General features: G+C 45.0%; 1 protein-coding gene across 1 annotated transcript; it reads left to right on the forward strand.

Annotated features, from left to right (window-relative positions):
• Positions 1 to 376: 376 nt before the first annotated feature.
• On the forward strand, positions 377 to 18,294 carry shrprbck1r (sharpin and rbck1 related). Its single transcript, XM_083657536.1, has 14 exons — positions 377 to 1,048; positions 1,966 to 2,140; positions 3,225 to 3,308; positions 4,721 to 4,862; positions 5,080 to 5,170; positions 5,308 to 5,620; positions 6,057 to 6,172; positions 6,349 to 6,519; positions 9,127 to 9,287; positions 10,024 to 10,135; positions 10,932 to 11,111; positions 12,275 to 12,373; positions 13,569 to 13,712; positions 16,487 to 18,294. The coding sequence occupies exons 1-14, from the start codon at positions 767 to 769 to the stop codon at positions 16,565 to 16,567; spliced, it is 2,151 nt and encodes a 716-aa protein (XP_083513662.1). The 5' UTR covers positions 377 to 766; the 3' UTR covers positions 16,568 to 18,294.
• Positions 18,295 to 20,450: the final 2,156 nt, after the last annotated feature.

The following is a 20,450-nucleotide window of genomic DNA, read 5'->3' on the forward strand; positions in this document are numbered from 1 at the left end:
TGTTGATCTATTTGTTAATTCACTAAAACGGCTATCTGTCATTTTCATGTGTTGGTAAGACGTTTCTTCTATTAAATATGGAATGTTTTGCTGCCACTTTGTGGTCAAACACTGAATTGCACGGAATAAAAATAAATAAATGTGAAATGTAGTTCACATAACCAGCCCATGGATGGATGCATTACGGTGAAAGAAACGATCCAGCCACATGAAAACCTGTCTGTCAATCAGTTCCAGGACACCGCATCTGTCTAAAAATAGAAACAGTCAGACAACCGAGAAGAACATTCATGAATATTAATTACCAACAGACGTCACCTGCTACGCACGCGCAGAACGATACTCATGGTCCTTGTCCTACAGATCAGATGTAAACACACATCTAGAGCTCACAACGCCATTAGCTTACTACAACTTTTGACATTTGGTAAGGCCGTCCGTAAGAAACTGCCATCGACTCGCAGCCAAAAAGAAGCTATACAACTGCTTTTAAGCGAACACGGAAGTAGTCAGAAGTGAAACCTCTCGCACCGACTGGACCTACCCCGACGCTAGTTTCTGGAAGTAATTCCAAAGAGTTGTCAAGCCCTGCGCACTTGCTTCCTGACTGTTGTTATTGTGCTATATCCATCGACGAGCTACAGCTATGTAATAACTATTTTGAAGGGACACTCGTACCAAAGCCAAGTATCAAACCGGAGACAAACACCCCGGGCAGGCACGGTGGGTCTTGACGGTTCCTAGCCTGCATGAGTCCGGCGGCAGCATGTCGTTGAGTTCGGGCGGTTGGACTCACACCCCCGGTACCACACCGGACCTGGCCGCCGCTCTCCCCGGTTATGGGGCCTCGTCGCAGTCGCAACTTGGCTGCCCTCATACGGTCCTAATGTCAGTCCGGGTGTCGGTTTGCCACTCTGGTATTCGGCCGCTGTGTCTTCCGGGAGCAGGTGACGAGTCACTCCGCCTGCAGCTCAGCATGGACCCGGGGAAGTCCGGGGAATTCCGGCTGTCGCTCCAGGACAGCAACAGCGGGACTGGCCGCAGTGTGGTAAGGCAACACCACCAGAGTCCGAGTGATTCAGGCACCAAGGGGGCGAGCAGAGTATAGCTAAGGGGTCTCACACGTTCCCCCAGATCAGGACCCCGAAAGGAGTGGTTCTCTCAACTTGGCGTCCCACCAGGATCCCCAGCAAATTGATTAATTGTTAAACTTCATTATTTAATTTACAAGGAGTTAATGCAATTAGAGAAGGTAGAAGTGTGCAGGACAGGGATGGACAGATCCAGGGTTGCTGCCCTGTAGCTCACCATGACCTCTGATTCTGCTGGAGGGCAGAATGTAAAGAGAGACTTATCCTACTGGAATTACTACTTTACTTACTACAAGTTAGGTCCAATTTCTTCTGGGGTGAAAAGAGCCAGGCTTCTGACCAGATCACACCACCGGTCTCTGTCACTGGCCACAGCAGCCGCCGCTTCCCATGATGTTATACCCATCACCTTTAGCTCTCTCTCCACGGTTCTCCACCATGTTTCTTTTTCCATCTGATGTCCACCATAGAGCGAGCCACTCCTTACTGCCGGTGCTCTTCCTTAGATGATGTCTGATGTACAGCATGTCCATCTCCTCGTCCGTATCTGTGTGCTGACCTTTTCTATGCCTCTGAATTTCTTCATTGCTCATTCTTATTGGCCGGTATATCTTCAGTGTCCTTATGCAGCTGTGTACCTACTGGAATTAGTGAAGCATTAATAAAATAAGGACATGAATGGAGAGTGAATGATGCATTTTGTTTCCAAACTGCTGTTATAGTTGTTACCATATTTCAGATGACTTTCAAATGGAATATGGAATATGGAATATGGAATAAAAATTGCATTATTCCCTCTCTCTCTCTCCCTTTCACTCACTCACTCACTCACTCACTCACTCACTCACTCACTCTCTTTCTTTTTCTTTTCCAGTCCATCGCTGAGTTTGACTTGAGGATGGTGAACTACGAGGTGAAGTCACCGAAGTGCCACGAGCTGAGCTTGGTCGCGCCTCCACATGACCGCATCAGCTTCAACTTTCGCTGTGAGCAAGAGGCTCAGGAGTGGGCGACCGTTGTGATGTCATCACTGAGAGAAGCGCACCGGGGTCAGTCGCGTCTCCTCCTGTCAAATACTAGCTTACACACAGTATCACTTTTCTTTGAGGGTAGCATCCAGTGGTGAAAGATGGCAAAACTATACGAGATAGGATGACTTGCACCAAGGCCATGTGAGTGATTTCAAACCTACAAAGGTCATCTGTTCTAAAAGAGAGGAATGAATCTGCCATATAGTGAAATGGGTTACTTACTGCATACTAAGTTTGATTTACAAAACACTTTATTTATTTAATTTTGGGGGGAACAAAGGAGCGTTTCACTCCCTTGCTCAGTGTGCTCACAACAAGACTCCCACCGTATTACCAACATCAAACTCAACCGCTCTGACCAAGCTTGTTCTGCCTCCATGTTTTGGCTTCAGACATTTCAACCAAAATGTTTGCTTCCATCATCATGTACTCTACTCTATTAGCTCTAGTTAATCAAATACATCCTAACCTGATCTGACTTTACTCATTCTTCATAATCCAAAAGGCAAAAACACCTCCTAGATCAGCACTAAACGTTACTCTGAGATATTTTTTGTAAATATAGGCCCTGGTCGGGCCGGGTAGTGTAGCTGTAGAGTCCCTTTCTACCAACACGAGGGTCGCTGGTTCGCACCCCCGTGTTACCTCCGGCTTGGTCGGGCGTCCATACAGGCACGATTGGCTGGTGTCTGTTAGCCTGGGTAAACCCAGCCTCCACGTGACCTCTATCTATGTGCTATCAGTCACAAGACACACAGTCACAGTCACAAGTCTTGTGACTGATAGCACATAGATAGAGGTCACGTGGTGGAGGCTGGGTTTACCCAGGCTAGGTGTCTGTGGGTGGGAAGCCAGATTGGGGGTGTGTGTCCTGGTCGCTGCACTAGTGCCTCCTCTGGTCAATCGGGGCTCCTGGTCGGGGTTTAAGGGAACTGGTGGGAATAGTGTGATCCTCCCACATGCTACGTCCTGCCAGTGAAGCTCCCCGCTCTCAGGTGATAGAACAGATACAGGAAGAACGTGAAAGAACGGAATGTTTCCTATCTGTATGTTTATCTCCATCTGTATCTAAATACTGTAACTGGCTTTCAACATCCTACAGTGGCAGACTCTCCTGCGACTGACGACACACAGCGCCCCCTGGAGGCTCCGCTGTTTCAGAACTTTTCGGCCTTGGAACAAACAGGTGTGCACTCTTAACATCTTGTTGCCACTATAAAATATGTTCTCTCTCTTTTTTGAATGTATTTATTATTATTATTTTTGTTATTACTGACCATGATGAAGGGACAACGGAATCGGCCCCAGTTCATTTGTCTACTATGACACACCATCTTGGACGCCACTGTTCGGATTTTGATTAATCTTTTCAACGCTCCATTTTAGCATTTTCAAAATGACATTGATTGGCCTCAGGCTGGTGCTACAATTTTTTTAGGCTAATTGTACATCATGAAATATCTTGGATGCGTGCTTATTGGATTTCCCTGAAACGTTGGGAAATGATGCTTCTCATTGTTCATTGTGGCATTTTAAAAATTGCAATAATTGGCCCAAAGGCAAACTCCATCATTTGTTGTCACTTGTGATTTCTGTTGACAAAGTCTTTATTTTTGCTTTGTTATGGTGTAAACACACTAGAAATGGAAGCGATGCGGAAGCAAGGCGAAGCGTCTGTAAGCGCTGGCAGTTTAATTTTGGTGTCCTTGTTAACAGACTACTAGACCGTTCACACCAGCCGCGGCGTGGTGCGGGCGGCTAGCACACTGCAGTGAGAGCTTCTGCGTCTGCTGTATTTTTGACGTGAGCTGCGAGCATGCAGCCAGGCAGGAAGTCAGTACAAGTCGTGACTGCCGGTGCGGAGCAAAACAGAGCGCTTCTGGTGTGAAGGGCCAGGCTCCTGCTCGAGCTGAATTCACACGTGGCCCCTGCTTGCGAATTCAGTATGTTTGCACCGTTAAGGAGTGTGTGCAGTTCACCCTCAGTAATTAATTTGTATTCAATTAAATGGGTAGCTGTCACCCTGACGATTCTCATAAAGTATGGCTAGCTAGTAGCTACACTGTTTCATTTGTTGATATGCTAACTCGTGTACTAACCAAGGAGCTAGTCAGCAATCATTCCTGTTTCTCACTCTTGTTTGTATGTACAGTATTATTCAGATTCAGCTATATTCACACACTAACTGACAATATAGGAAAGTCAGATGATGGAAGTTGGAGCAGGATCTGAATTCGAGTATTCAAACTTGGTTACTACTTGACTTGGTTACAATCTATTCTGCCTTGTGCATCCTCTGCATTTGCATATTTCTGTGTGTTCACTTGTGTCGTGTGTGTGTATGTTTGTCTGTCTGTCTGTCGTGTGTGTGTATGTTTATCTTTCTGTGTGTGTGTGTGTGTGTGTGTGTGTGTGTGTGTTTGTCTTTCTGTGTGTGTGTGTGTGTGTGTGTGTGTGTGTGTGTTTGTCTTTCTGTGTGTGTGTGTGTGTGTGTGTGTGTGTGTGTGTTTGTCTTTCTGTGTGTGTGTGTGTGTGTGTGTGTGTGTGTGTGTGTGTGTGTATGTATGTTTGTCTTTCTGTGTGTGTATCGGTCTACAGAGGAAACGTGTGCTGAGCTGACCCGAGCCATAGAGGCAGGCGACATGCAGGCTGCTTCTGTCTTTGCTGCCACTCTGGCCCATCAGCATGCTGCGCTCAAGATCCAGCCCTCTGCCAAGAACTATGACAACACTGACATCAAGTAGGATGATGATTCAATAGATTTACCTTCATTGACAGTCGTGGATTGTACATTGGCACATTGTTGACTCAAAGAGAAAAGATCAATCCAGGTCCAAAATAAATAAAGATTTTTAGACTTTTTTTTTATACACACTGGATGATGATATACGGTAGGTAGGCTTTACCATGGTGTGTATACTGTGTGGCTGACGGCTTATGATTCATTTTTCTAATAGCTTGGCTGTTGTACTTGAGGATGCTTCCTCTTCCTGTTGTGTCACTGTGAAAGTCGTCCCACATATGACGACTGCAGCGCTGAAACAGCAGGTCAGTCTGAAGTGTGTTTCGCTTCTTCATTTATGGCCTCATGTCACGATCATCGAAAGAATTCTGCCTAGTCGTTTAAAAAATCTCTCTCTCTCTCTCTGCCTTCTTCTTCTCTCTTTCCTTCTCCGCCTCCTCAGATGTTCCTCGAGTATGGCTTTCACCCGCGCGTGCAGCGCTGGGTGATCGGCCAGTGCTTGTGTGCCGACCAGCGTTCCCTAGCCTCGTACGGTGTTCATCAGGACGGGGACACGGCCTTCTTGTATCTCCTGACGGCCCGCCATGCCCGCCTGACACACCAGCTCCTCCAGCAGGACCAGGAGAGTGCCCTCCTCCTCAACCCCTCCCTCCCCGCTCCTCCCCCCGGCCCCCCCTCTATAAACGGACCTTCGTCTCAGGACCGCCGGCCTTTCACCACCCTGCCCCCGAGACTCAGCGGCGGCAGCAACACTGGTGAGGCTGTGCCCCCACAATTATGTGTTTGTCACAGTCATGCATGCATGCAATTTTCCCTGGTTAGTTGGTGGTGAAGCATTACAGCACAGTAACACAATATGGATTAACACACTAAGTGCACAACAAAACTTAACAGGGCCTCATATGTACAGTAGTGTACATGGGACACCAAGCATGCGCTCATAACAGAAGAGTTGTTCCAGAGTAGCAGTATTTGCATGGTCACAGATACTTACATGCACTTGCAATTGCATGCATGTAGAAAAAGTTACAACACATCATGGCACAAATACATTCACACGTATGTACACACACACACACACACACACACACACGCACACGCGCGCGCGCGCACACACACACATGTACACACGCATACATAGATCTTACAGTGGTTGCTGGTTACAGAGCTTTTGTCTCCTGCCCTCCACAGGCCCAAGTGCTTCAGGTGGGTCAGAGAGGGGAAACATCAACGAGATCAGGGACCTCATCAACCTAGAGATGCCTCAACTCAGCGAAGCGCTGAGGCCCAGCAGAACTTCCACCCAGGTAATGGATAGCTCTCAACAGGACCAGATCATAGTTATCGTGGCATTGGAGTTGTATACCATTCGGTACTAATTTTAAGTGACTCTATTCACACACACTACCAGAATTGTCACTAGTTGGGGTAAATGATATACTACCTGTAGCCACTGAAATAAAAGCACTACTCTGTGCCTCAGGGTTGGCCGTGCCCCTCCTGTACATACATCAACAAGCCGACGCGGCCGGGCTGTGAGATCTGCAGCACAGACAGGCCCCAGAGCTACATGGTCCCGGGGGGGTACCGACCCGACGCGCTGGAGCTCCGACGCATCCAGCAGGAGAAGGAAGCTGTCAGGCAGTACCAGCAGGTAGGGGAAACGCATACATATACAAGCACATCACGCACACATGCACACACACACACACACACACACACACACACACACACACACACACACACACACACACACACGCATACACAGTTATATACCCATAGGTGTGCATATACAAACACTAACATATACTCAGGCAATACAGTTGTGCATACACAAACACACAAACAGACACACACTTGCTACAGTAACAATTTCTTACAGTGCACATACTGTATACACTTACCATAAAACATGATTTTGCCATGTGCCACAGGTAAAAGAGAGGAACGCTTGCACACACACACTTTGCATCATGCACAAATGAGACACACACAGCATTTGGTGAAGATGTTGTAGGGATCATCAGATATAGACTATAGAGCAGGCCTGGGTCAATGTGTTAAAAAGGTGAAAAACATAAAAGCTGGCGCCTAACCTGGCCAAAATACTTTGCAAACTGTGGAACACCGACAATGCGTTTTGTGTCAATACTCTTCCTCAGACAGCAACTCAAAGCGAGTTGCCAAGTGTGCATAAACCAGTGATACCGTACGCGTTCCACAACTTTCTAATTTGATTTTAATGTAATGTTAAGCTTGAATACATGTTATTTTATTCTTAGAGAGAGTTATTATTATTATGTTATTTGGACTGCCAGATAAGTGGAGCAATAGTCTGGTAGTATATCAACGTTTCAATTCTTTCCTGTGCTTGTCTATAATCTTGGCACTCCCATGTGGCAAGCTCCACCCATTTGCTTGTCAAGTAGGCGTTAAAACAAACACAACCAATTATTTGCAAATGCTGTCTGACCCATAGCTGCTGTATAGTAAAGACACTCAAGGCTCTTTCACACACAGATCGCGGCAAAAAAGCAGTTTAAGAGTCCCGCAAAGCCCGCAGCCTCGCCACAGAAATTGCTTTCACACAGAGCCAAGCAGCACGGCCACATTCCCGTGCTGCAGTGTACTTTCAGGTGAAATCCCCTGCTCCCGGATTGAAAGGCGAGCACCACTCGCATGGTGGGCGGACTCGCCTTAATATCAAAACGCATGCATCTGCTCCTCAGACCAACTCGCCACAGACAGTTATAGCCCTCTGAAGCTTATTATTATATCCGTTAATTTTACCTACTAATGTCAACATCGTTTGAGCATAAAGCCTAACCGCACGGAGCATTCCTCCTGGCGTCCCTGCAGTCATGATTGTATAGGCTTTTTTTACTTTCACTCGTGCACTTTCTTGCTACATGAGGTGATTTCCCCTGTAATTTTTTTATGAATGAGCTGACCATTCGCACCTTTTCCGGCTTGCTGCGACAACGCTTTCAAATGGAGGCGGGTTGCCAGGTAACCCGGCGCTGTTACTACCTACCGTGGCGGGACAAAAGGCGTAAAACATTTATCCACCAACGCGCGTTCACGACTTTCACATCGGAGGCGCGAATCCTTTTTTCCGTGCATTTTTCGGCTTTCAAGGCCGGTGTGAAAGAGCCTACAGTCGCAGGCGGGGATGGTCAGAGACATGAGGTTAGTTAGGCTCTCTCAGGTTGACTCTCTTCTCTTCTGTCTCTTTGTTTTTTGAAGGAGAAAGGGAGAAGAGAGGAGCTGAGGAGTGCTGGGGCTCAAAACAACTCACTCCTGTACAACCTGGACCAGGACTACTGAACGCACACACAGGCATACATACAGTACACACACACAGTCATGTCCATTTTTAGTTTGATTCACAGACGGTTGCAACTTTTAGCACAGATCTTATTGCACACATCATCAGGCACTCGCTTTTAAATTACATCAGTAAGAAATATCATTCACAAGCTCAACTGAAACTCTGAATATAAATGCTGTATGTCTGCATGCCTGACTTGAAAGCATATGTTCCATAAGTTCTATCCCAACGTTGACATGTATCTACATATGTATATATATACATACGGTATATACATCTTTATATAAGTTAGAGAGCTCTAATTGGGGATGCATCCATACCACTGAAAGCCATTTTAGCCTTATTTCAGCTGAGTATTGGCCCAATATCCAATACAAGTATTGGTATAGGTGCATCCCTGGCTCCATTGTTTTGCAAGTTTACGAGAAAGTACAGCAGAGAAACTGTACTTAAACTGCAGAGTCCACATTTTTTCCATAATGTGCCAACTCTGCTGGTCAAGAAACTATGAAAGACTTTTATTCTTCTTGTGTTGGTCATCCATCTGGATGATCATGGTCATTGTTGACTGTCAGAATAGAGTGGCTGTTGAAATGAGCTTCTAAAATGCAGAAGATGCCACTAAATCGAATGTATTAAGCCTACTTGTTAATTTTGCACTGTCTAATTGTATATATTCTGTCAAACAGATCGAAATAAAATGTTTTTACACAATTTGTGTGTGTACACATGAATGCATGCATAGCCTGTCTGTGTATAATATGTAAGTGAAAAATGTGTGTATGGATGCAGAATTGTTTATTTAGCCTATAGTATTTAATTGATTGTGTGCATTGCTAAGCTATTGTTGCACTTTGGGATACAACCTGTAATGGCTCAATTCCCGGAGTATACCTTTAATCCTGCCAACAACACCGCCCCTTGTCCCAGGCGAGGGAGGAGGAGCGCAGGGAGAATTTTGCCCGGCTGGTGATGCTGGACGGCCAGGACCTGGTGCCCAACCCAGAGGCTGTGGACTGTAGGATCTGCTACCTGGACCTACGGCCTGGGGAGGGGGTCCTACTGAGGGAGTGTCTCCACTGCTTCTGCAGGTAAGACAGAGGGGAGGGGGAGAGAATGGAGGATGCAGGGATGTAAAGGGTTAAGATGCATGAAAAGGGAGGAGAGGTGGGGTCATGTCAAGTTGGGGCATCTGGCAACATTTGAATGACTAGAAATTAGCGCGAGCTCATTTCTAGGGTGGAGACGATGCGCCATGGGTGCACTTTTTTTTAGTGTGGCACTGCACTCTGTAGGGTCCCCAGCAGTGCAACCCCCAAGTTTGAAATGGATCAGAAGAATGGTTCTCGAGAGAAACCTTTTTTTTGTGTAGCCAGTAGGTGGTGCTACGACTATGCATGTGTCTGAAACACACAGAATTTGTTATTTGTCAGGTCCCCAGTAGCGCAATCCCCAAGTTTGAAGTCGATTGGATGATGCCCCCTATGGGCGCAATTTGACGTTTTTTTCCCCCTGTGCCAGTTTCATGCCAGACCCCTGAAAAGTGTTTCGGCAAAGTTTGGAGGCGATCGGAGCAATGTTGCGCCTGGCAACTCAAAAACAAGACATACGGACATACAGTACATACACGCATACAACTCCAATTATAGTAGTAGAATTAAAGAACTTAGCTGATGCACCTGATTCTGAAGTGTGTGTGTCATCAATAGCACTCTGACTTTGCGAGTGTGTGTGTCTGTGCGTGCGTGCGTGTGTGTGTGCGTGTGTGCGTGCATGTGCGTGTCTGTGTGTGTGTGTGTGTGTGTGTGTGCGCGCGCGCGCGTCCAGAGAGTGCCTGCGCTCAGTGATCATGCTGTGTGAGGAGCCGGAGGTGGCCTGTCCCTACAGAGATGACACATACGCCTGTGACTGCATCCTGCAGGAGAGGGAGATCAGAGCTGTGAGTTGCACCAACACATATCTCTGCTCTGATACAGTATGGAAGCTAATATGATGCCAGTTTTTGTTTTCTTGTGTTCAGACATATAGGTTTATTAGATGTTTTACCTTGACAGTTTGGGCGATAGCTCTCGCCTTCCTCAGAAGCAGTCTACTGACAGCTGGGTATGACGTGTCATCCAGTCGTTTTTACACGACTGGCCGGGTGCCCGGCAGAACCGCCAGGTCTGCTGCGTCGGCCACGCCCACTGTGACGGCGGAGCGCACGGTGTGCCGGGTCTGTCAGTACGGCCATGACACGTCACAGTGGGCGGGGCCACCGGGTCTGTCAGTACGGCCATGACACGTCACAGTGGGCGTGGCCGGCGCAGCAGACCTGGCGGTTCTGCCGGGCACCCGGCCAGTCGTGTAAAAACGACTGGATGACACGTCATACCCAGCTGTCAGTAGACTGCTTCTGAGGAAGGCGAGAGCTATCGCCCAAACTGTCAAGGTAAAAACATCTAATAAACCTATATGTCTGAACACAAGAAAACAAAAACTGTCTAATTGTTACGAAGACATGATGAACGTCATTGAGCTAATATGATGCCACTGTAACCACAGCGTGAGCAGACAGTACTGACCCGCTCACTGAATTGGAAATGAATAAGGACAGTGGAGGATCTCTTCTTTTCAGACTTCAGATTATTTAATTGCTGTTGTATTTATATTTAAATGTTGTTGTTGTTGTTGTTGTTGTTGTTTTACTTCCATAACCTTTCTCCCCCCCCCCCCCCCCCCCCCCTCCCCAACAGCTGGTGTCCTCAGAGGAGTATGAGCGCTGGCTGCAGAGAGGGCTGTCGGTGGCGGAGTCTCGCTGTGAGGGCAGCTACCACTGTGCCACCCCAGACTGTGCGGGCTGGTGTGTGTACGAGGACACCGTCAATGTCTTCCACTGTCCCGTCTGCAACAAACACAACTGCCTGCTTTGCAAGGTGCACAAACACTCACATACTGTACACGGGCGCCTGGGTGTTGTGTGTAGCGGGTTATTCCCTCGCCTACCGACATGAGGGCCACAGGTTCGCGCCCCCGTATATGTATATATATATACTGTATATATATATATATATATATATATATATATAAGCAATATAGCATGAGAGCCAGTGTGTTGTGGCAAATATATCCCGCTGATCAGCTGTTATCCCACGAGGCCGCAGGTTTCCAAGTATGATAATATAATAATAATAATAATACTATAAGTTTGACTGGCATGGCATTCTCATAGAGTCAGTTGAAACACTACTGTAAGGCGGGACCTCTAGCAAGAAGATAGACGTGCGGGTGATTTGATTGGATCGTTCTGGAGACTGAAGTTGACATTGGCCAATCCTGGCGCTTGCTGAGAAGCTGAGAGCTTTCTGCAAAGCCTGACACCAACTAACGTTACGTCTTATTTAGAAATGCGGGGTTAACAGCCTTTTTTTTGCAAAGAAGACATTAGCCCGCGTCTATTCTTGTACAAAACATAATTTTCTGCAAAGTATTAGTAAAGTTATAAGCGAAGATCGATTCACAAGGATCTGACAGCTGTCTCCGCCATTTTTTTTTCTACATTGTCATTTGAGGTAACCAAAGCCTTTTAGTAAGAGAGTTGCGTCTCATAACCCATGGCCATGGGTTATGAGAGTGGTATACGGTATTTATACCATGGCTGTGAACAATCAGATTGCTTGATTTGAGAGAGCCGTTTTATAAATATATATATATATATACATAACACACACACACACACACACACACACACACACACACACACACACACACACACACACACACACACAGAGGAAAAGGACTATTATGTAAAAAATAATGGAAAGTTTATTTTCACAGTGGAATTAGCTTTTTCTGAATAATATTACAAAAAATAGTCTTGGAAGAAACCTAATGACACTGCACAGCTGTGAATAGCCACATGTTTCAACATGAACCTCTGAGCTGTTGAGCACACTCTGGCTGCCTGAGGATAAAGTGCTGTTGAAAGACAAAAATGGCCGTATCTCTATGCATCTGAGTCTTTCCCTGAGGGTTGGGCTTCACGTACACACAACATTCTTAGATGTCTCTCTCTCTCTCTTTCTCTGTGTCTACTCAGGCAATCCATGAGGGAATGAACTGTAAGCAGTACCAGGATGATCTTGCGGCCCGTGCAATAAATGACTCTGCTGCCAGGAGGACAAGGGATCTGCTCAAGGTGTGTGTGTGTGTGTGTGTGTGTGTGTGTGTGTGTGTGTGTGTGTGTGTGTGTGTGTGTGTGTGTGTGTGTGTGTGTGTGTGTGTGTGTGTGTGTGTGTGTGTGTGTGTGTGTGTGTGTGTGTGTGTGTGTGTGTGTGTGTGTGTGTGTGTGTGTGTGTAGGGCTGCCACTACGTACACACACTGTGCGTAGGGCACCAAGTGCCGCGAGGGGCATCATCCAGAGCACGAATACCGTGGTCAAACAGAGTGGATGCCCCGCAGTTTGGCTGTAATGCCCCAGTGTTTCCCCTACCATTCTACAGGCCTGGCGGGCCCGCCAGGCCAACGACACCCCCACCAGGCCAGAAACAAATCGGTGGGGGAAAAATATATTTTTTTTTTCTGCTTTCCCCAAAATTTCAATAACCTTTATGGCATATTATTACAATACAACAATACAGTAATAGAAGATGTCAAATCATTCAAAACAATAAGTATTTTGCTTTTAGGAGCATCGTGCCAGCGTGCAGCGCTGTTCCAAAACGTGTCAACGTGCGTCGTTGCCTGGGAAAGGCACATCCCATAATACAACTGTTCACATCATATCCCATAATAGTATGATGATACTTGGGATGCCATTGTGTACATAGATGCGAACAGGTTAGCTAAAAGTTTAGCGTCGCCAGCGAGGGTTCCCACCGTTGCGGTCGGGGTACGTTTCGAAATCCCTCCAGGCCTGAAAGGTTTTCTAGGGGAAACACTGTGCCCTTTCTAAAATTAACTCTCCACACGGCCAGTTTGGCATTCCCTGTTTTGAACTGGCCACGGTGCCCTTAAGAAAGTAGTGGATCTCCTCGGTCAAAACTACTTGTGATGCAGTAAACAAACAACAGCAGTTTGTGTGGAGTAAATATAAGAAAGTATAAGAAATGAAAGAAGCTGCAGTCTACACCACAGCAGTGACTGCTTATCACAAATGGTGTGTCACCAAAATCAAGAAAATGAACCATGCATTGTCACCTTAATGCAAAGAGTAAAATGTAGAATATAAGACTTTTGTGTTTTACTGAGCAAGTAACAACATCTTCCCATCTCCAACCCTCTTTATTTGTCCTATTCTTTCTCTATCCCACACTCACTTTCTTTGTGTCTCTCTTACACACACACACACACACACACACACACACACACACACACACACACACACACACAGACTCTGGTGCGGTCGGGGGAGGCAATGCACTGTCCCCAGTGTGGCATCATTGTGCAGAAGAAGGAGGGGTGTGATTGGCTGCGCTGTACTGTCTGTCACACTGAGATCTGCTGGGTGACCAGAGGGCCACGCTGGGGGCCGGGGGTAAGACGTCCTGTTTGTCTCATCAACACATCATTGCAGCAACTTTCCTCATCTGTAGCCTGTACTACGAATGTTGGATAAGAAGATCCAGGATCTGTCCCTTGATCTGGTTTGTCTAAACCAGATCAGCTCGATTGTAGTTAACTTGTACTACGAACCTCGTTTGCCAGTCGTTAACTCGAACCAGGTTTTTCTAATCAAGTTGACTGCGCGTGCTCATGAAAATGCCCGTGCACACGAGCTCGTGCCCGCAAAAGAGGCGTGGTTTTTTAACAACTAGCCAATCACAATGCAATATGGACCGCTCAGCTCAGAACCGTAGCTTTTACAGCGCCAGACACGCCTATTTCCTCATTCATCAAAGCCATCGACTACTATGTCAGAATCAAAATCCGCATTGGATATTTTTAGTCTGTTCCCGAATGACTGTCTAAAGTTACCACTTTTGTTCACATCAGTCATTTATTTGAAGAGCGGTTTCTGCCTCCACGTATCCTACAGCAGCTGAATTCACCCTCTCAATAAACTGCGAGTGGAAGCAATGTGTAATGTCTCAGTCCAAAATCCGTATGTATAGACCATTTAGGCTCAACGAATAATAATGATGTCATGTTTAGTCGCACTGATTGAATAATTCCTATAGGCTATCAATAAAAAAAAGAATGATAATAAAATTAAAAGAGGCTTCTGAACGACACGGTATGTGCGGGCATAGATTTCATTTATAAAAAATAGCCTATTTTGTGGTCACATATATTGTCAGCAGAGTCGCATATCTCCATATTTCATATAATGATGCTGGAAATATGAAGTTCAATTACATCATACAAGCCAAAAGCAACACTTGCAGCTGCAAAATGCAGGAGTAGCCTAGATATGAATCATCTTAATATGGGATCGCCTGTGTGCAGCTGATCCCATATTAAATTGCTTAGATGTAGTAGGCTATTCCAGCATGTAAGCTATGACTATTTCAATTCCAACCCAACGTCAGTCTCAGCTCCGTTGCGCACACGGCACCGTGCGCTTTGGAGACGTTTATGTAACCTTTTTATGCAGGTTTAGTGATATTTCTCCACTCACTATTCAGCTGCAATCGATCAGCGGGATCAAACAACGTATCTAGGCTACTTGAGAGCACAAAAATGAATATATAAAAACATATTCCAAAGTGGTATAGGGCTTAATTAAAATAGCCAACAAGTGCAAGGCTTTAGTCCTTGATTAACATTAACATTGATTAACATTACTCATTCAACATTACAATTCGTGCTCCTTCCTAGATGGGAAAACTCGTCCAGAAAGGGGTTGGCCATTTTTCCAAACTGCTGATTCGATTGGTTCGTGGGCAGTGTATCTAAGGTCTAATCTTATCCTTGCAACTTAAAGGAGAATTTCGTTTTTTTTTAACCTGGATCCATCTCCTGGCATTAATTATGATTTGGCCACTCACCAGGCGATCTCCGCGGCGTTTCTGGCCGTCCTAGCGTTGTTTTGACATCAATAGCGTCCAAGTCAGTTGTAAAATGGAGCTGACTTGGGGCCAAGTGTGAGCCTGTCTTTCCTGCATCTAAATAGCTATTTTTATTCCCGTTTTCGCCAAATATCGTCAGAATCTGATCCCTCAAGAAGCACCACAGTGATATTTCGCCAAAGGCTGTTTCCTGGAGTCCCACAGGGATCAAATTACCTCAAACGTGATCTCGGTCACCAAGTCTCGTGAAGTCCCGCGATACTTTCCTGCCGACTGACCAAGTACAGGAGGACGCTTTGCAGTGGTGGTTTTAGCGCAACCTATGTGGGGTTTGGCGTAACCTATGTGGGATTCGAAATAACGAAGGTTATGCCAAACCCCACATAGGTTGCGCTAAAACCACCACCGCAAAGCGTCCTCCTGTACTTGGTCAGTCGGCAGGAAAGTATCGCGGGACTTCACGAGACTTGGTGACCGAGATCACGTTTGAGGTAATTTGATCCCTGTGGGACTCCAGGAAACAGCCTTTGGCGAAATATCACTGTGGTGCTTCTTGAGGGATCAGATTCTGACGATATTTGGCGAAAACGGGAATAAAAATAGCTATTTAGATGCAGGAAAGACAGGCTCACACTTGGCCCCAAGTCAGCTCCATTTTACAACTGACTTGGACGCTATTGATGTCAAAACAACGCTAGGACGGCCAGAAACGCCGCGGAGATCGCCTGGTGAGTGGCCAAATCATAATTAATGCCAGGAGATGGATCCAGGTTAAAAAAAAACGAAATTCTCCTTTAACCTGCTGCGGACCAGGTTAAGTGTGAAGCATAAGTTGCTATGGAAATATATGTCGGTAAGAAGTTAACTTGCTTTGTAGTACGGCTAAACCAGGTTTAAACCTGAAGTTACCTCGCTAAACCACTAATCTTGCTTTGTAGTACAGGCCCCTGATCTCATACACACCCACGGCTTCATCAAGTAGGATTTGGGACCCAAACTTTGTTGCTGTTTTTTAGGAAAATATATAAAATATATTTAAATTAGTATTCGCAAACTCTAAACTATTGGTTTATAAAGCTTCAAAGTCATTATTGAAATTTCACTCTTCTCTCCATGGAAATAAAATCTTAAGCTCAGACGCTAATGAAAGTATAGCTAAAACATCTTGGTAAAAGTAAGAGCTTTTTTATTTGAATGTTTCATGATGCATTCATCAGAGTTGGCCCCAGTGTGATACTTATGTTTCAAACTTTGTCTGAAATGTTCAAGATCCTTTTACCTGACTCTGCTCCTTCCCAAGGGTCCTGGAGACACCAGCGGGGGATGCCGCTGCAATGTCAACAAGCAGAAATGCCACCCGAAGTGTCAGAACTGCCACTGAGACGGGACAGGTTAGGAGTGACTGAACTGAAACTGAACTGAGAAAAGATGGGTGGAGGAGGAAAGTCTATTTAAGTCAAAGCTGACCATACAGGACTGTTACATTCAATGAAAGCACATGCTGCACCCCCGTGGAAGAAACAAACACCTGTCACAGCTGGAGAGAGAGAACCCAGCCTCCACGTGACCTCTATGTACCGTCAGTCACCAAACCTACGCTACAGGCATAGTGTGTGACATCACGTTGAAGGCTGGGTTCACCCAGGCTAGGAGACATCCCCAATGTTCTGTTAGCAATGTTGTCTCTGTCGGTTACTGACAAAATAATCTGTTTCCTCGGCTTCCCATTGTAATCAGAACAACAGAAATGATATGTTTGACACTTAGCTCCGCTTTTTACAAGCAAGGGAACGTGGACTGTTTGATTTTTAACAACTCAGTGTTTAGTATAATCAAGCACCACATGTCTCCAGAGATGACAGGCCATCCTCAGAACGTCTGTGATGTACTGTATTAACTCTCATTGCATGCTGTGCCTTTTACAAACGATTGCACTGCAAATTTAGCAATACAGGTTTGTTGTTTCTGTTCTGCGAGTTACCAGGAAGCATTAAACTGAAGTGGCCTTATCGTTTTAGTGCACAAAAGCTAGAGCGTGCTTTAATGACACAGTTTTCTAGGGAAATGTAATCAAGTTTGAGTTGTCTGCATAGACAGATCAACATGTCTTTTGAGTGTGTGTGTGTGTGTGTGTGTGTGTGTGTGTGTGTGTGTGTGTGTGTGTGTGTGTGTGTGTGTGTGTGTGTCTGTGTGTGTGTCTGTGTGTGTGTCTGTGTGTCTGTGTTCTGATTGTAAATCTGAATCTGATTGAGTCTCATCTCTGACTTTTGAGTGTAAATTTGTCAGCTGGACGAGTTGCGTTCGACTTATCACTCACATGCTCCTGTAGTAACCTGACTCCGCCAGATGGGGCGGTATTGAGTTCACAACACCACCACGTTGGTGAAACAAATATGAAGCAAACCCATCCATCTGGCAGCGTCAGGTTACTCCTGCAGTACACAAGCAATATCTCGACCCTCATCCAGTGTTGTAGACTGTAGAGGTCACTGAGTACTGCTGGCCAGATGCTATTGTATGACACCATCAATAGGTGTCAATGACTGTATTAATTAATAGTCTGATATTAACTGCAATACTGAAGTATTTTTGTTGAGTTGAGCACGTGGAAACACATTTCGCTGACAAGCTCATATCCTGATTATAAGAAACTCAAAATTATAATGAGGATAGTAGCCTAGCCGGGCCCGGGATACCCCTTTTCCTGTTTTATGGCTTGTTAAAGTTCTGTTTCCATGGTAACATTTGGAATACTTTGGAATGCACATACATTGCATGGATTTGTGGTCTGGATATGATGATCCATGCAGGTACAAAGAAAACTTATCCTGCATGTGACCTGACTTGAACATGGACATGACCTGCTGTTCCCACCAGCTGCACTCTCCTGACAAAAAGAGGAAGGTGTTCTCCAATTCCAAATAGCAGAGTTCACCCTCCAGTCCTCCACACTACTGCCCCCCCGAGAAGCCATGAGGAACTGTTGTTTACTGTTTGCTGTGAGTCAAAGATCAGCTCTCTGCTGCTGATGTTGTGCCTTAATTAGCAATAAATACCCTTTAACTCAATTCTCCCTGTCTGTCTGTCTGTCTGTCTGTCTGTGTGTGTGTGTGTGTGTGTGTGTGTGTGTGTGTGTGTGTGTGTGTGTGAGTGTGAGTGAGAGAGAGTGTGAGAGAGATGTGTACTGTATATATTACCCAAAATAACTTCTCAAACCTCACTATTTTCTCTTGTACAAAACAATGTCATATGAACATTACATAACACACTTCACAAAAACTCTAAAGTCACCAGTCCTCCAACCTGTACGTGACCATTTATAACTATATCAAAGTATTGCAGAAGGCAATATTTTTTAATTAAAATGTTGGTGCACTAGGTCTGACACCCACAGCCAATCATTGTTAGCTATAACATAACTAGCCAATCACAGCACACAAACGAGTCATTCAGGTTAGTCTCTGATATGTTGCTATCATGGTTAACATCAAGGCCGGATTAACCATAGGGCAACCGGGGCAGGTGCCCCGGGGCCCTCGGGGTGAAGGGGCCCTCCAAATTTTTTTTTTTTTTTTTTTTTTTTTTTTTTTTTTGGAGGGCTCATGTTGGGCTCCACAGAACTATGACACAAATCTAAGACCAATCAGGACAAAATAAAATGTGTTTCCAAGAAGATTAAGTCTGATGATTTAGTCTCATTGGATGCCTGTGGGCAAGTGGTGACCAGGGGCGCGGGAAGTGGGGGTGCTTGTGGTGCTGCGGCACCCTCTGCTGTTTTGTATTGGAAATGTAATGTCAATTATTTTTTCATCATTGTAAAGCCACAGCACAGTGAAGAGGATATTAATGTGAAAATTAGCCTCTTCCTTTTGCTCTCAGAGTGCATCAGATTCATGCATTTTACTTTAAAATGTACAAAATTTCTTTGTCCAGGGGGGGCACAGACCCCCCTAGAAACCCCCCAGTCAGATTAATATCTTTATCTTGCTGGTGCTACCTCTTTGCAAAACCTAGAATCGCCTATGAGTGAGTGAGAAACTGAATCTCAGAAACGGAATAATAACATAACAGTATAATACTAATGTTAATTTAAAATGAGATATTCCTCTAAATATGGCGAAAAAACATCCAAACATCCGGACAATGGGTAGGGGGGCCCCTGGGAGCTTCAGTGCCCCGGGGCCCCTGGAGGTGTTAATCTGGCTCTGGTTAACATTCCATTGATGATGTTTAAAACAGACTACTGTAGCTTTGGTAACACTTCATAATACTGTAACACAAAAAATGGGTAGTTACTGAGGAACGAGTAAGGAACGAACCATTAGTTCATGAATAGTTAATGATTAGTTAATGAGTAGTTGATAGGTAGTTCCTTAATGGTAGTTACTTAAGAACTGACCATTAGTTACCATGTTAACGAACCAGTAAGTAATGATTACTTCCCTAATTTTTTTTTTTCATTTGTTTTCATTCACTAGTTCATTAATAGTTAATGGGTAGTTCCTTAAAGATCCTTAATGGTAGTTACTTAAGAACTGACCATTAGTTCCCATGGTAGTTACTAAAGAACTGACCATTAGTTACCATGTTAACGAACCAGTAAGTAAGTACTTCCCTAAAAAATTTTTTTTTTAAATATTTCACTAGTTCATGAACAGGTAGTTCCTTAAGAACTGACTATTAGTTACCATGTTCGTGAGCATGACTCCACCAAATACTTACCAGTTGTTCATGAGTACTCATCGTTACTTCATGATTACCTTACCATTACTTACCATGTTAGTGCATCATTACTTCCTGCTTACTTTACCATTAGTAATGGTAAAGTAAGCAGGAAGTAATGGTGTATTCCTTAGTAACTACTCAGTAAGATGTACTCCTTTACTTGAGGGGGCACAAACATGGGAACTAATGGTAAAGTAAGCAGGAAGTAATGGTGTATTCCTTAGTAACAACTCCGTAAGATGTACTGCTTTACTTGAGGGGGCACAAACATGTTAAGTAATGGTAAAGTAAGCAGGAAGTAATGGTGTATTCCTTAGTAACTACTCAGTAAGATGTACTGCTTTACTTGAGGGGGCACAAACATGGGAACTAATGGTAAAGAAAGCAGGAAGTAATGGTGTATTCCTTAGTAACTACTCAGTAAGATGTACTGCTTTACTTGAGGGGGCACAAACATGGGAACTAATGGTAAAGTAAGCAGGAAGTAATGATGCACTAACATGGTAAGTAATAGTAAGGTAATCATGAAGTAACGATGA

Source organism: Poromitra crassiceps (genome assembly GCF_964638095.1).
Source record: "Poromitra crassiceps genome assembly, chromosome: 2".
Lineage (NCBI taxonomy): Eukaryota > Metazoa > Chordata > Actinopteri > Beryciformes > Melamphaidae > Poromitra > Poromitra crassiceps.